The sequence below is a fragment of the Nyctereutes procyonoides genome, unplaced genomic scaffold (assembly GCF_905146905.1).
Source record: "Nyctereutes procyonoides isolate TBG_1078 unplaced genomic scaffold, NYPRO_anot_genome, whole genome shotgun sequence".
NCBI classification, from domain to species: domain Eukaryota; kingdom Metazoa; phylum Chordata; class Mammalia; order Carnivora; family Canidae; genus Nyctereutes; species Nyctereutes procyonoides.
In genome coordinates, this window is record NW_026575048.1 from 21,478,549 (window position 1) to 21,494,577 (window position 16,029).

The following is a 16,029-nucleotide window of genomic DNA, read 5'->3' on the forward strand; positions in this document are numbered from 1 at the left end:
GTCTTCTTAGAGAAGGGCTACTGCCCTCTTCCCAGCTGTCCCATTCCTAATACCCTTTTATTTCCATCCCGTTCCCACCCTGCTCCCTGCAAAGATAATCATGCTCAGTAGTTTCTGGTTTATCCTTCTTATATTTTTATGGGATGCATAACCAGATAATGCATATTTTCTTATATTCTTTTCTTTCTTACATAGATGCTTTTTTGCGTTTTGCTTTATTTCACTTCAAAGTCTGTCCTAGAAATCACTCCGTATGTGCTCATAGATTATTCTCATTTCTTTTTTTATAGCTGCATAAATATGATAGTTTATGAATATAATAGCTTATGTAAATATTCTGCTATCACTATAAAAAGATTTTATTTTATTATTTAAAGATTTTATTTATTTCCTCATGAGACACACACACACACACACACACACACACACAGAACCAGAGACACAGGTAGAGGGAGAAGCAGGGTCCACGCAGGGAGCCTGACATGGGACTGGATCCCAGGTCTCCAGGATCACGCCCTTGGCTGAAGGTGGCGCCAAACCGCTGAGCCACTGGGCTGCCCCACTATAAAAGGATTTTAGATGGTCCCACATACACTAGCTGCAGAGGAGAGGAGGTACTTAGAAATAAAGCCAGCTCTGTGCTCTGATTGCCTTTATAGATTTGTCAGCGTTTCCTGAAGGTGACTTCCTTACTTCCCCTGACCTCTATGGGCTTTGGCTCTGTTTTTCTATCTCAGTATCTGTTTCAGATACTTAAATTTTTCAAGCAGGAGGAGGATTGTTTTCTCACTGGAAACATAGCTATTACTTGTGGTGGGCTTTGTGAGAACTGTCTCTCCAAGTGCCAGCTGTCTCTTTTCTGGAAACTACAGTTGTTGTTTTAAGAAGAGACTAACCTGGAGCTCCAGTGGCACAATCGGTTAGCGCGCGGTACTTCTGCGAAGAGACTAACCTGTGTCAAAGCACATGAAGGAAAGTGCGAGGAATAGTTAATTCTCGTCTCAGGCAGTATCAGGAAAGATAGTGTATTCCATCCCCTGAGTTCTCTCACATCTTTTATTTTCACATTTTTGTTTTAAAATGTTTCACATTTTTAGATTGAATCTCAGTGTTTGTGTTTGAATTTAAAATTACCCAGAATTAACGTGACACTTCTGAAGAAAAAGGAGAAATGCAGAGGAGCAGGGAAAAGACATTAAAACCACTCAAAATTCCACCACCCAGAGATGACTACTGTTCACGTGTTCATTTATAACCTTCTAGCGGGATCCCAGGGTGGCGCAGCGGTTTGGCGCCTGCCTTTGGCCCAGGGCGCGATCCTGGAGACCCGGGATCGAATCCCACGTCGGGCTTCCGGTGCATGGAGCCTGCTTCTCCCTCTGCCTGTGTCTCTGCCTCTCTCTCTCTCTCTCTGATTATCATAAATAAATAAAAAAAAAATAACCTTCTAGCCTTTTCCCAATTTACATATATTTCTATCAAATGTATTATATATGTGCGTGTATGTATGTACCCTGTGTTTAAGTATACCTATAATAAGTATAATTTACATGTAGTACATATTTGTTTCCCTGGTTTTTTTTGTAAAAGTGTTTTAGCTGTATAAATGCTCTGTCAGTAGCTTTTTCAAATTATAGATGAAGTGCCATATCTGAAAGTCTCCTTCCCTCTGTTAAAAATCAAAACATTCTAAGATTAAACTATAGAAAATTATACTTACCAGTGTTAGGTACTTTGTACTAATTTGTACTAATTTGTACTAATTTGTACTTAAAGGATCATACCTACTACAGTTTTTTTGCACATGAAAGGATGCTTGTCGAACTCCAGAATTACATAACCTGAAGAGTTGGGTGTGAAACTTTTGGGGTATTTTGGTTGGAAGTTGGGTTCCTCCAATAAAATATTTCTTGTCTTGTAGTTAAAATATACTCGCCCTGGGCTGCCTACCTTCAGCCAGGAAGTGCTACACAAATGGAAGTCAGATATCAAGAAATACCATCGCATTCAGTGTCCTAACCAGGTGGTTCTTTCTCATTTATTTATTCCGTAAATGTTAATCAAACTGCTGTTTCAGTTATTTATTCCATCATGATGAAGTACATGAACCTCAGTGGCTTAAAACCTCAGTTATTTTATTTGTTCAGAATTCTATAAATCAGTAATTCTGCCAGGGCTCAAAGAACATTCTCCTGTCATACGTGGCATCAACTGGGATCATTCGTGGGTTGTATTTAGCCGCAAGCTCAGATGGGACCGGATGTCCAAGATGGCTTCTGTGCAGCCAATTGAGCTCCTTCAGGGTGTAGTGGGTTACCAGCAGGGCACATGGCAACTGACTTTTCAGAGTATCCCAGGAACATGAAGATGGAAGCCGCAGAACTCTTAAGGCCTAGCTTCAGAATTTGTTCAACATCATTTCCATGGGATTCTATTGGTCAGAGGAATTACAGGGTTCACCCAGATTCAAAGGGAGGGTAAGTAGCATCCACTTGTTGCAGGAAAGAGTGGCAGAGAATTTCCAGCCATCTTCTAATCTACCACAACCATATGTGCAGAACTTTGGGAAGAAGCAAATATACAAGAAATAGGAGACACATTTGTACTGAAGAAGGCAGATTTAAAAAAAATACCTAACTGCAATTTTCTGTGTCAGAGAAAAAGTAGCAGGGAAGAGAATATCTTAAGCTTTTCTCAACAACTTGTTCACCATTTGTTTTTAAACCTTTCTTTGGTTTTTCTTTTTTGCTTTTGTGGCTTGTGTGTGAATTTTTTTCCTGTTTGGTTTGTAATGTGATTTATTGGGCTTCTTCCTCCAAGTGTAGGGCTGGTCAGTGTAAATAAATGGCCAGGTTGCTAAGAGAAGGATGCGGTTTGCTATAGTTTTCATGGATTTCTTCTTCTCTTTTTCAGGGTTGTGAAGCTGTCTACAGTAGTGTATCAGGCCTTAAAGCTCACCTGGGCTCTTGTACCTTGGTTTGTAACTTTCTGAACAATTTATCTTACCATGACCTCTAAAATAGTCTGACATGGAAGAGAATTCAGTTTAGATGAACAGCTAGTTGTCCTGTTTGCCATTATCTTCAGAGGCTGGCTTAGTTTTTTCATGTCCCAAAGATGCTTGGTCTGTTATTAGAGGGGATGCCCGGCTATGTTCAAGATACAGGAAAAGCCAACATAGCCTTAAGTCTTATCAATTAAGGAATTTGGAGAAATATATTATTAATTTTGAGTCTCTACCAGGGATTTAACATCTTCCACCTGAGCCTCTCCTGCCTTGGGCCTTCCCTATCTTATCGGGCCTTAAACTTTCTTGAATCAACTTACATGTGTTTATCTGGATTGTTGAAGATCCTCTACTCCCATCTGAATTATACTGGCCTCTGCGGATGAGAAGTAGGCTCTATCTGCTGTCAGGCAGACGGCTGTTCACCTCACTGAATCTTTTTTGTGTTGACCCAGGTGCCCTACAAACTGCTGTAACTTTTTAATTCCCATTCAGAAATATCTCTTCACACAAAAGGAGCCCCATGGGCACTCAGAGCTTCAGGAGTCAAGGCAGCACGGGAGTGTAGACATCCAAACCCCATCTGTCCAGGAATGCTCAGGAGTTTGTCATCATGATCTTAGTTTCAGAGTCCTTAACCTAGATGTTGCAAATGATACTTCTCAAATTCTGGATGTCCAAGGCACTCTTTGAAACAGTGGATTATAGTGGGAAGAATTATATGCATTGGTGCCTCTGTTTAACCTCAGGAGTCCAAGAGTCATTCCAAGAGAACCAGGAAGTGAAAGAAACAAGGACGTTAGAAAAGTGTGACGTGTTTTATAGCAAAAGAAGGAGAACCTCAGTTTGTGTTGAAGGGGTGGGGGTATTATGTATAGAATTATAAGTAGGATAGATTTATATTGGTGACAGTCTGCCCAACCGAGTTTTCCTAAATGTATTGCTGTTTTGGATTTTCTTCCTTCTTTGCTGAAGTAAAATCCCCGCCCTTTCTGTCTCTAACAATCTCCCACATGGCTCAGGTATGTGTTCCTGAATTTACGAGTAATTCCCTTTTCTTTCTCTCTTGAAAACAGGGAAACTTTGTGGCTGGAAAATACAAGTGTCTTCTGTGTCAAAAAGAATTTGTGTCAGAGAGTGGTGTCAAGTATCACATCAACTCTGTCCATGCTGAGGTGAGGTCCCTGCTTTCCCCGCCATGTTTTTGTGATCCTGTGGAACCCATAGGTATGCGCCCCCAAAAGTGGATTTTGTGCGTTTTTATGGGCTGGGACTGTTGAGGAAAGGAATTTGAAAGTGCTTACCAGAGACAGAGTTAAAATACTTTGTGAAATTAGATGTGTAATTGTATTTTTATGTGAAAGCATTTGAAATCACTGTAAGTGTGAGCACCCCTGAGCTCTTGTGATTCTTTTAAATTCAGTTAAACCAAGAGTTTGGGCGCTGGGCTGAGTTTATAGCTGTAGAATTCTTGTTTTATAGCAGTCTCTATACTTCTGTTTTCTCCTATTCTAAGGCCTTTGAGCAATCTGTTTTTAATGTTTCAAATACTGCAAAGAAACAACTGTAAGGGACATTAGTGAGACAAACTGGAGAAATTGGAATACTGGCTCTATTAAATAACAGTGATGAGTCAATGTTCATGTTCCCAAATGTGATCATTGTGTTGTAGCTGTGCAGAAGGCCCTTGTTCTCAGGCAGATCTATGCTAAAGTTTTTAGGGATGAAATATGTCTACAAATAACTTGCAAATGGTTCAGCAAAATGAAGAGAAGAAGGAAGAAAGGGAAGAGAGGTAGGCAATGGTAAATCTAGGATTCATTGAATTCTTGTCACCTTTCTTAAGGTCTGTAAATTTTCAAAATTAAAGAATCAATTCTGGGGTGCCTGGGTGGTTCAGTGGTTGAGCGTCTGCCTTTCACTCAAGTCATGATCCTGGGTTCCTGGGATGGAGTCCCACATTAGGCTCCTCATAGGGAGCCTACTTCTCCCTCTATGTCTCTGCCTCTCTCAAAAAAAAAAAATTAAAAAAAAATAAATAAATCGATTCTGCATAAAAATACTTTAAATACAGAAAGTCAAGAGGTTTCTCCTGGGGCAAGTTTTTAGTTATACAGGTCGATAGAGAAATTGTTTCCTGTGTAATTAAATACCTGTATTTCAAAAGCTTAAGGAGTAGAGTGTGCATTCTCTTGGAATATCTTACCGCAGAAGCTATTGTGGCCTAATAAGGAAAAAGAGCAAACACCTTCAACTGTTCTCTGCCCTCACATTTAATACTTCCTAACGCTGTGGGCTGTAGTTAGTGTCATGAAATGTGGTCTCTGTTGTTTTACAGGTTTAAGCTTTGGAATCGCTTTCTATATCTGAGATTTCCTCTGGAAGGCAGTCAGTCATATCTTCCTCATAGTAATAGTGTACCTTTTTATACTTCAGGAAGTATTTAAAAGATAATTAATCTCCTAACAAAATCCAGCATTTATGTAGTGAGCCTATTTCTCCAATTTCTTCTTAAAAAGTTGGAACCAACAAATTTCACTTGGTTTGGAGTTTGTTCTCCAAGTCTTATTAGTTCAATGATTTGTGCCTATATTTATAAATTATACGTGGTGGTAAAACATTTTCACTCTGTTCCTCCCTCTCTGCCTCACATATTCTGAAGCTACTTTTTTTCAACAGAAATTTTCAAATACATGAAAATGGACAGAATAGTATAATGAACAGCCTAACAGACATCAGTGTGTGGCCAATCTTCTTTTCCTTTATAATCACACCCACTTTTCTTGTCCCTTAAAGGCTTATTTTTTTTTAAAGGCTTATTTTAAAGCAAATTCCACATACCATGTCAACTGTCACTGCTTCTTTTGATGTGTGTGTGTAAAATATAAGGACTTTTAAAATTGTATAACCACAATCATCATTACACCTAAAAAATTAGCAAAGAATGGTTCTTGAATATCGTCATATACCTCGTCATTATTGAAATTATTTAAATTTCCTTGATTGCCTCTTAATTTTTTTTCAGAGTTGGCTTGTTCAGGAGGAAGAAAAAAAAATGTCCGTATACTGTATATTTTAATCTAGAGTGCTATCCAATAGAAATGTAATGTGAGTCATGTATATAATTTCAGATTTCCTAGTACACACATTCTAAAAATGTTTTTAAATAAAAATAGGTGAAATTAATGTTGATAATATATTTTATTTAACCTAGTATACCTAAAATATTATCTTTTAAACATGTAGTTAATAAAAACTAATGAGATACTTTACATTTTTTCATACTAAGTCTATGCAATACAATGTGTATTTTTTATATTGAAAGCATATCTCAATTGCAGGTCTAGAAGTTTCCCCTACTCCCCCTTTTTATTTGTTGGAGAAACGGTCATTTGTCACATGTGTATACACATTTTGGATTTTGCTGAGTGCATTCCTGTCGTGGTGGTGGTCCTCTCTCCGGGTATTTCCTATGAATTGGTAGTTAGACCTAGAAGACTGATCAGATCACTTGATTTCAATTGAAATCCTTCCTTCCTTCCTTCCTTCCTTCCTTCCTTCCTTCCTTCCTTCCACAAGAGTGTTTCATAATTGGATTTCATGTTCCTCAACTGTTAATTTTTTTAAACTGAGTCTCAGAGAGGTTGAGTAATTTCCCCATGGTCACAGAGCCAGAAACAGCTGAGATTTGCACTAAGATGGTCTCGCTGTAGAATTCATGCCCTTAACCACTATACTTTCGTGAAATAAAAATGTCCTATGGCCCGAAGCTTTATAGCTCATGAGATTTTTACAAAGGAGATAAATAAGTAGGATGATGCTAAGTGAACAGACTTTGTAGTTCACTTACTGAAGTATGAAGTACCCCAAATCGTGTGCTACACAATAAATGCTTGTAATGACTACTCACTATTCTGTATTGAATTTCTCCCATTTAAAGTACAGAATTATAAGCCCTGGTTCCCTATCCGTTTCCTTCTTACTGTGTTCTGCCCTAGCCGTGCCTTTTAGAAAGTCTTCTCACACCCAGGGCGCCTGGGTGGCTCACTCAGTTGAGCATGGGATTCTTGATGTCATCTCAGGTCATGATCTTAGGGTCGCGGGATCGAGCCCCAGCCTAGGGCTCCATGCTTGGTGGGAGGGGTGGGTATCTGCTGGAGATTCTCTCTTGCCCTCTGCCCCTCCCTCTCCTCGTGCTCTCTCTCTCTGTCAAATAAATAAGTAAATCTTTCAAAAAAGAAAGAATTTCTTCCCCCACCCATTCCTTGTGCTCTCTACTGTGTATTGACTGGATGATTTTTCCATTTTGCCTCTGTAGGACTGGTTCGTCGTAAACCCAACCACCACCAAAAGCTTTGAAAAGCTAATGAAGATAAAGCAGCGGCAGCAGGAAGAAGAAAAGCGGAGACAGCAGCACAGGAGCAGAAGGTCTCTGCGAAGGCTGCAGCAGCCAGGCATCCAGCTGCCTGAGGCGGAGCTGAGTCTTAGAGTAGGGAAGGATCAGAGGAGGAATAACGAGGAATTGCTAGTGTCGACCTCCTATAAGGAACCGGAGCAGGAGCCAGTGCCAGCACAGTTCCAGAAAGTAAAGCCCCCAAAGACTCATCATAAACGAGGAAGGAAATAGGCAGGCAGTGTGAAAGCTCCTAGGAGAGCAAACGGGATGCTGTTGTCACGGGGACCTGTGCTGGGAGGACTGAGTCACTGGGGCTGAGCGAGGAGAAATGTACTCTTTTGTTTGGGTAAGGCTGTGACTTTCTCAGCTCCTTCCTCCTGTGTAAATTTCACTGTTCTCTCTATTTATTCACTTTGACCCCACTCCCCCCCCACCCCCACCGCCTCTTGGGTAGGTGTTCCTGCTATTCCTCATTGGAGTCCTCTTGTTTTTCTCTCATTTTGCCCAAAGAGCTCCCTCTTCAGTCCAACTGTGGGCCCTTCTTGCTCTGTACAAAACTGAGAAACCCATTTGGTTGTCCTTTTCCTTCCCGGGCTATAGAATGTTCTCGGACTCTCCACTGATTAGTCATTCCATCATTTCGCTTATAAAACAATTCCAAATTAATTTTTAAGAATCATACTGATTTATCATTTTGTATTTGTGATATAACAATCCTAGAAGCTAGAACTGTTGTCACTCATGTAATAAGCTTATCCTGTCTCCCTGGGTAACAGATTTTATGGAGGCCGTTTGTTCTCTCTCAATGTGGTTTTAGGATTGAAAGTAAGAAAATGGACTTAAGATGAAAAAGCTAGAACCTCCCTATGCTGGTTTTACTGGGAAGTGTTTCGTTTGTCCCAAGTAGCAGTGACTGGCTAGACCCCCAAGCATGAAAAGCAGCCCAAACATCAAAATGTCCCAAACATGAAAATGGTGGGAAAGCAGGAAGTAGACGAAGCAATAAATACTGCCTTGACTTTCCTAGGGCTTGAGTCCTCATCTGTTGCTATGATCAGTGTCCTCTGGGCGCTTGTCCCCCACCCCCAACCCCCCAACCTCCAACCCCCAGTTTTAAGGATGAAGAATTACCGCATTGCACTTGATGTTTTGACACAGAATCCTAGTGTTCCTAGTAATGCCAGACTGGCAGCCAAGGGGCACATTCCGTCTCCCCTGGGCTTGACCTCACTTGTTAGTCTACACCATGCTAAGTCCTTATTCCTCCCCTCAGCCGACGTCTGTCTTTTGGAGTTTTCTGAGAATATAGTCCTCTGTCCTCTTTTGTATGTGGCGTTTATCCTCTTTATATCTTGAGACTTGACACCAGATGTAGGTATTTCTCTGGTGTTGGAAAGAAAAATTCCTTTTCTGTACCTCATGCCTACCTGGTAATGTCTAGTGGGCTACTTTTCTTCTTCAAGGCTGGCTTTCTCTGGAGCATTGTTTAGAACAGCTCTGTTGTGTTTCTAGATTCTCTTCCCCTCTTCCATAAATATTGGTCTTATATATTCTTGCCAACTTTTGTGGCATATGCCACATAAAAAGCAAGGGCCCTTAACCCTGATATGGATAAATACTACCTTTTCAAATTCTGAAAGGCTGTTACTGCTCTTTAACTCTGTATTCTGTGCTGCTCCACATAGCTTTAAAATGTGGGCTTTTGTGAAGACCACTTTCAAACAAGGGAGCATTGAAACCAGATTTGGATACTGCCAGATAGATAGTTTTGAAACAGGTCAAGGACGTGGTATGTCCAGTCTACCTTTTCATTGGCAGTTGCACCCTTGAAACCCTTTCGGTAGGTGAGGATTGTCAGGGAGGAGAAATGAAGAAGCTATATTAATTTCTGGTGAGTAAGACTTGGGGAATGTTGGGCAATGACAAAAGAAATAAATGACTGTCGGTTAGAATGATGTTTCCAGTTGTTCATTGACTCCAACCTGCTGCCCGACTTGCCGACACAGTGCCGACACTGTGCATGGGGATAAGAAGATGGCTAGACATGGGAGTGGGTTTGAAATAAGTACCAAATGCGGTGTCTCAGTAGTATTTTAGTTCCTGAAATGTGTTGGCTAAAACGAGTAATTTGTTTGAGGTTAAAGTGAATTAGTATAGGAAACTTGTCCAGTCTCATCTAGGGCCATTGTAGGCACTTAAAAAAAAATTTTCCTTCCTGGGGTGCCTCGGTGGCTCAGTTGGTTAAGCACCTGACTTAGGTGTACGTCATGATCTTGGGGTCCTGGGATCAAGCCCCACGTCGGGCTCTTCACTCGGCAGGGAGTCTGCTTGTCCCTCTGCCCCTCCTCCTGCTCATGCTCTCTCTCTCTCTCTCTCTCCTTCTCTTAAATAAATAAAGAAAATTTGTAAGAAAAATTTTTTCCTTCCTGAGGCCATGTCTCAGCAAGTCTCAGTAGAGAGTATCATAATCATTCTACTGAGTTCTTAAGTTTTTAAACAAAGTTCATTAGAATACAAATTTGACAATATCGAATATAGCCAGGTTGTACAGAATGTGAACTCTCATGCACGAATTGGAATGTAAACTGGTACAATCACTTTGGAAACGATTTGTTAGTATCTAGTCAAGCTGAAAATATGCCTTAAGATGCAGCAGTTTTACTCCTGGGTATATACAGAGGGAAATCCTCCTGCCCAGGTATACCAGGAGACATAAACAAAGAATGATACTGTAGTATGGTTTACTCCACCATAATCTGCTCTCACCTTGCAGAGTTATAGGATTACAGGACAAATGGTTAGATTATGTTTCCCAGCTCTCCACCCCCCCGCCCCTGTATTGAAGGGGCAGCCAACTAACTTCTCTCCAATAGAACGTTAATGGAATTGAGGGTGTCACATGCAAGCTAGAATTTTTAAGAAAATGAGTATACTTCTATGCTTTTTTTCCCCCTTCCTTGGGCCACATGCAGATGATAAAATGACTTTAGAGGGTGGCAGAGCAGAAAATGGAAAATGGTTGATGCCCCGAATCACCCCATGAACATCTATCTGAAGAGAAAAAAGATCTGTTATTTGAGGCACTATACCTTCTTGGGTCTCTTTGTTAACCTACTTTAAAACTAATCTAATTGTCCATCAGGAGAAGGGATAAATCGTGATACAGTTATATGCTGAAATACTATACAGCGATAAAATTAAGGCTTCTTGTATCATGAATACATCTCAACAATAATGCCTGGAAAAAGCAAGTTACAGAATACATGAAGTAGGCCATTTATATAAGGCTTAAAGACAATGCTCTATATTGTTTATGGATATATAAAAATATATTTATATGCTACATATGTAAATATTTGTATGTAGTATACATTTATAGTTTAATATCATATGTATATGTATACGTGGCATGAAAACATGCACAGGAATGATAAACACCAAATTTAGGACAGTGCTTCTAGGATTCAGAAGGACAAGTGAATTTTTAAGTTCTTATTTCTTAAGGTAGATAGTGGGTTTGTTCTGATCTTCTGTATTTTGTGTCTGAAATACTTCTTTTAAAAAATCAGTGCCCACAAACTATTCTGCTCACCTCCTTCTTAAAAGGGAACACCTTAGAAATGTTACTTGTCTTAACCTTTCATTTTCCCTTCACCCTTTAGTCTGCTCTTCTTTCTACTTACTTCTATTTCAGCCGCCCTACTCCAAACCATCATCACCTCTTGGCTAGACTATAAGTTTCCTAATTGTTTCCTTCTGATTTTTACTGGTTTGGATACACTCCACATAACAGCCATAGTGAGTTTTTAAACTTGTAAATCAGCGCTCGTTCACCAGCTCAAAGCCTGCTGGTTTCCCATTCCACTTAGAATCCAAGTCACTCCCTCCTTGTCCCACAAGGCCTTCTCCTCCTCCTGCTAACCCATTTAGCCTCTTCTTCCCCTACTCCTTTGTTCTCTGACCATTCCCCAGCTACCCTTTAGCCATAGTGACCTTTTTGTTCCTGGAACCTAGTAAGCTCATTCCCATCTTAGGACCTTTGCATTCACTGTTCCCATTGCCTGGAATGGCTTCTTCCTTGGGCTTTGCAAGGTAGGCTTCATTGTATCATTTAGGTCTTAACCTAATTTCACCTCGGAGGTCCTTTTCCACCTAAATGCACTTTCTGTAACATCACTGTGTTTAATTTTGTTCATTGCAAAGCAGATTCAAAGTAGATTGAAGTATTAGTTGGCCAGCCTACTGCTCACTTGCAGGTATGGATTTCAAATTATCTTTATCAAATGATTCACTCTCTAAATAGTCTTCAAGGGAACCCTGGGTGGCGCAGCGGTTTGGCGCCTGCCTTTGGCCCAGGGCGCGATCCTGGAGATCCGGGATCGAGGCCCACGTCGGGCTCCTGGTGCATGGAGCCTGCTTCTCCCTCTGCCTGTGTCTCTGCCTCTCTCTCTCTCTGTGTGACTATCATAAATAAATAAAAATTAAAAAAAATATATTAAAAAAAATAAATAAATAGTCTTCAAGCTCTCAAAACCTCACTTGGAAAGGGACAGACCTAAAGCAGCAATACACCAGATTCATGATCTGGGATAATAGGAATTAAAAATAAACGTATGAGATGGAAGTTAGCCACTCCCCACTTAGGTAACTGGGTCAGCAAAGGCAGGAGAGAAATTAACAGCAGAATACTAAGATTCTAAATCCTTCCTGCTTTCTAACTCCTTATCGAGCCTTGGTATGTATTTTCCTACGCTTTTTGGCACATTTTTGCATCTACAGAGAATAAGGCTTCAAATTTGTGTTGGTTACCATATTTTTCAGGTTCGACAGTCTTTCTGTATTTTCGGCTCAAGAACTGAAGGTTAAGTTACCTGCATACTATCTAAAATTCTACTTTCTGTATTGAAATTGGTTTTATTATATCCATACTAGTATGAATGAGATATGCAGAAGCAGTAGTAAGAGAAGAGTGATGAAACAGGAAATCCGTTACTGGGGAAAAGTCAACAGATACATTATAATCTAAGGTTTTTATTTCAATAAGCTGCACATTAAAAACATTGTTAAAGCTAGAAGGTGAAGGCATTGAGGGAGAAAAAACTTTTTACTCCACAATTTTAAAGGAATTCATTTTTTCATAGGCATAAAACTGAAAACTCAGGAAAATTATTTTGAAGTTTTTATCACTGACAATTTCTGGAAAACATAAAGTTGACTTTATTTTCCCATAGAGGAGCAATGTTAAAATGTGGGATTATATTCCTGTACTAGGATTCAGCATGCAAATAAATAACTAGTCTAACCATCTATATGTCGTCAGTGCAAAAAAATTGTTAAAAACTACCATAAAAGTCTTACCAATTAAAAATATTATTTCCAGTTCTTCTACATTAGCAATAATCGTGCCTGGATAAACTTCTTTGGCTATGATGGATACTGTCACTGTGCAAAGCTTGTTCTTCTCAATAGACATAAATATAAGGCACTTTTAATTATAAAAGGCATTTCCAAAGGTACTATCAGGTACACACATAGTAAGAAAATGTAGAAGTACTTATATTTAAGTAATCTTACTCGTTGTCTTAGAATTCAGAATGTTGTTAGGGAAATAGACGGCACAAGACTCTTTACAGTTGTCCCAATATTTTAAAATGTTTTTCATATATTTTCCTGAAATAAGTAGAGGCATTCAGCTACCTCATTAATGCTAGAGGTATTTCTTGACAGAAAAGGTTTTTCAAAAGTTAAGACTTGACCTAATATCTGCTCTTCCCTTAATTTACTCAAAGCTAAAATTGTAGGGGCTGAGCATCAGACAAAAGGTAATTCTGCCCAGTGGGTTTTTTTTTTTTTTTTTTTTTTTTTTGCCTAGCTCTTATTGAACATACCGTTTAAATTACTTTTCCACTCTTGACAAAACTATAGACGAAGCTGCCTGGTCACTGGTGCAAACTTGAAAAAGACCTTAAAAGCACTTTGCCTTTTTTGTGTGGAGCTGGCCAGGAGGCATGAGGATAACCAGTTTGTTTACAGAGAGGAAGGTATTATATAAAGTCAATCTGAAATGCTACTCTTAGAAATCTAACTTGGCCACACGAAATAAATCACACCACTGTTTTCCTTTCACTACCTCCAGGTGGTTTTCTTGAACTAGTTTAAAGTACTGGTGTTTGGGAAATGGTGTTATCTAGAGATTTGAGGAACATCCCATTTATTAACAAGATGTAATTAAGGAAAAATCTCCTAATTAAAGGAAGCTGGTGGCACAAATATGTAGCAGTACTGCTGGAAAAATGCACCTAATATTTCACACTAACACATCATGATGGATACTTTGCCATAGCAATCTGAGATCCTAAGGCCTTCCTAACTAAGTTTATGCAGCAATCGGTTTATAAGAATACTTGCTCCAGTCTTTATTTACGCAGTGTTATTTTAGGAATTGCTTTGGATTAATCTTTGGTTTGGTACTCAGAGGTGTTAGTGTGGTCCTTGGAGCATCCTGTCCTGGGCACCAATTACGCCTTCTTTGCAGTCGTTGCCTCGCCCGGATTAAGCCCTCCACATACCACTGTTCCAGCTGCAGCTGCTGCTTCTGATTTTCTAACTGGCTTTTAGTAGCTTGCAACTCCCGGCACTGCTGAGTTTGCTGCAGTAACTTCTTCCGTAACTCCCGGTTCTCTCTCCTGATGCCACGGTAGAACTCAAAAGTATACTGCTTTGCTTCCAACTCCAAGGCCTGGGCCTTCCTGTCAAGCTCCTTTCTTTTCCTCTTTCCCACCTGCCCCATGTCTGGCTCACTCAGTTGTTTCTCTAGAAATGCTTTTTCCTGGAGTAACTGGACCTGGATTTCCTGTTTCTTGGCATCTGTCTCAGCTGGGGTTTTCTTTTTCTCGTCCTGTAATATCTGGATTTCTCTCTCCTGTTTCTCCTTTAACAGTGAAATTATCCTCAGTGTCTGCAACTGCTGCTTTAAGTTGCTTTGGATCTTTTCCTTCTGCAAAAGCTCCCCTTTAAACACTGAAGTTTGTTTCGCATATTTGGAGGCATAGTCTCGTCTCCTTTGTTCAATCTCCTGACTTTTTTGTAAATAGCTGTTCCACAGCTTTTCAGGCTGCATTCTATACTCTTCAGTTTTGTTGGTTAGATATTCCAGGAAGAATTTGTTTTCAGTCTGGACGAGTAACTTCTCAGCATATAGCTGCTTGGTTTCCTCCATTAGTGACTCTTGCTGGCTTTGAGCTTGTTTTATTTGGTTGTTCAGCTTTGTCATTTCCACCACTGCCTTTTCTTTAAACCTCATCTCTGACTTGCTTAGCTTCTCTGGCTTGAAAAAATCATTTATTAAACTAAGATTCGGTGGAGAGGAACTCCTAGAGTCCTTAGCAAACCTGAAGGAAGAACAAGTAAGACATTCCCCCATCAATTCTTTCTTTTTTTTCCTTAAGATTTTATTTATTCATTAGACACACACACGCACGCACGCACGCACGCACGCACGCAGAGAGAGAAGCAGGCTCCACGCAGGGAGCCTGACGTGAGACTCCATCCCGGGACTCGGGGATCGTGCCTGGAGCCAAAGGCAGACGCCCGCCGCTGAGCCACCCGGGCTGCCCCTCCCCATCAATTCTTAATGAAAGTTTAGTAAACACAAAATGCACAACTATACCTTAATTCACACGAGAAAATACTTTTTGAGTACCTATTACGGTTCTGTCACTACAGCTAGGGGTAAAGACGAATGAATGTGGCTTACAATTTGCAAGCACGCATTCACTACAACCCCCGTAAGGCATTCCGTCCGTTTTCGAGAGGAGGAAACAAGTTCAGAGAATTTAAATGACTTGGCCCGACACGCACCGCCCGCAGCGGCAGCGCGTGGGTGTGGAACCTAGATTTTAAGATTCACTGAACACTGCAGTAGCCACAAAGGGCGACGGGACCCGCTGAGGTGGGCGAGAGTAGCAATACATTTCCTGGCTTTTCCAGCCCCTTTCCGGTATCCGAGGACACTTCCGTGGAGGGAAAAGCGCCCCCTTCAGTACCTACTTGCTCCAGGAATCCGAGCGTCCGTCTCCAAGGTGACGGTGAGGTTCGCCGAGGGGGACCGCCAAGGAAGGAGCGCTCGTGTCAGGGGCCAGCGACGCGCGGACGCGGCGCCCCCTTGCGGAACGTCTTCGCAGTTTCTCGGTTCTGTGCTCCACGGGGGTCGGCGCCGCCCAGCAACCCCCGGGGTCGCACTCCGCCCCAGTCCCAGCCTGTCCAGCCCTGAGCTCCTGAACCTCGTCGGCTGCCGAGTAAGGCCCAGCAGCCAGTTCCCCGGCGGCTCCGTCCCCCGCTACTTGGGGGCGGAGGGAGAAGCGCACTCTCCTCATTTGCGACCTGGGGGCGCCCTGCCTTGGGGACCCCATCTCGTCTTGCCCTGCTGGGGACCAGAGCCTCGTCTCTCCCAGACCCTTGGTTACGTTACGGCGGTGAGCGCCTCTCTCCCGGGTCCTCCCCTGCCCTCCATTTCCCCGCCCCTGTCCCTGGCTGGCCCGGAGGCTAGGATGCTCTGGCGAGCGGCCCGCCCCTCCGCCTTCCCCGGCCGCGCCGCGGAGGCTCTAGCGTCTCTTGCGCCGCCCGC

At 41.5% G+C, this 16,029-nt stretch overlaps 2 protein-coding genes across 5 annotated transcripts in view; one reads left to right on the forward strand and one right to left on the reverse strand.

Annotated features, from left to right (window-relative positions):
• Nucleotides 1-8,426, forward strand: part of LOC129511173 (zinc finger protein 512) — a 65,260-nt gene extending 56,834 nt beyond the window's left edge. For both annotated transcript variants that reach the window (XM_055327714.1, XM_055327715.1), the window contains 4 exons: nucleotides 1,922-2,023; nucleotides 2,914-2,976; nucleotides 4,084-4,182; nucleotides 7,326-8,426. In XM_055327714.1, coding sequence (XP_055183689.1) covers nucleotides 1,922-2,023; nucleotides 2,914-2,976; nucleotides 4,084-4,182; nucleotides 7,326-7,634 — 573 coding nt within the window. In that variant the 3' untranslated portion in view covers nucleotides 7,635-8,426. The remainder of the gene's footprint in view (nucleotides 1-1,921; nucleotides 2,024-2,913; nucleotides 2,977-4,083; nucleotides 4,183-7,325) is intronic.
• Nucleotides 8,427-12,418: 3,992 nt separating this feature from the next.
• On the reverse strand, nucleotides 12,419-15,877 carry LOC129511174 (coiled-coil domain-containing protein 121-like). Of its 3 annotated transcripts, none has more exons than XM_055327716.1 (2): nucleotides 15,453-15,877; nucleotides 12,419-14,794 (listed from the first exon to the last, which is right to left on the reverse strand). In XM_055327716.1, the coding sequence occupies exons 1-2, from the start codon at nucleotides 15,812-15,814 to the stop codon at nucleotides 13,834-13,836; spliced, it is 1,323 nt and encodes a 440-aa protein (XP_055183691.1). In that variant the 5' UTR covers nucleotides 15,815-15,877; the 3' UTR covers nucleotides 12,419-13,833. The 3 variants fall into 3 exon arrangements, with proteins under 3 accessions (XP_055183691.1, XP_055183693.1, XP_055183692.1); XM_055327718.1 differs by lacking the exon at nucleotides 15,453-15,877 and adding an exon at nucleotides 15,106-15,435; XM_055327717.1 differs by lacking the exon at nucleotides 15,453-15,877 and adding an exon at nucleotides 15,073-15,435.
• Nucleotides 15,878-16,029: the final 152 nt, after the last annotated feature.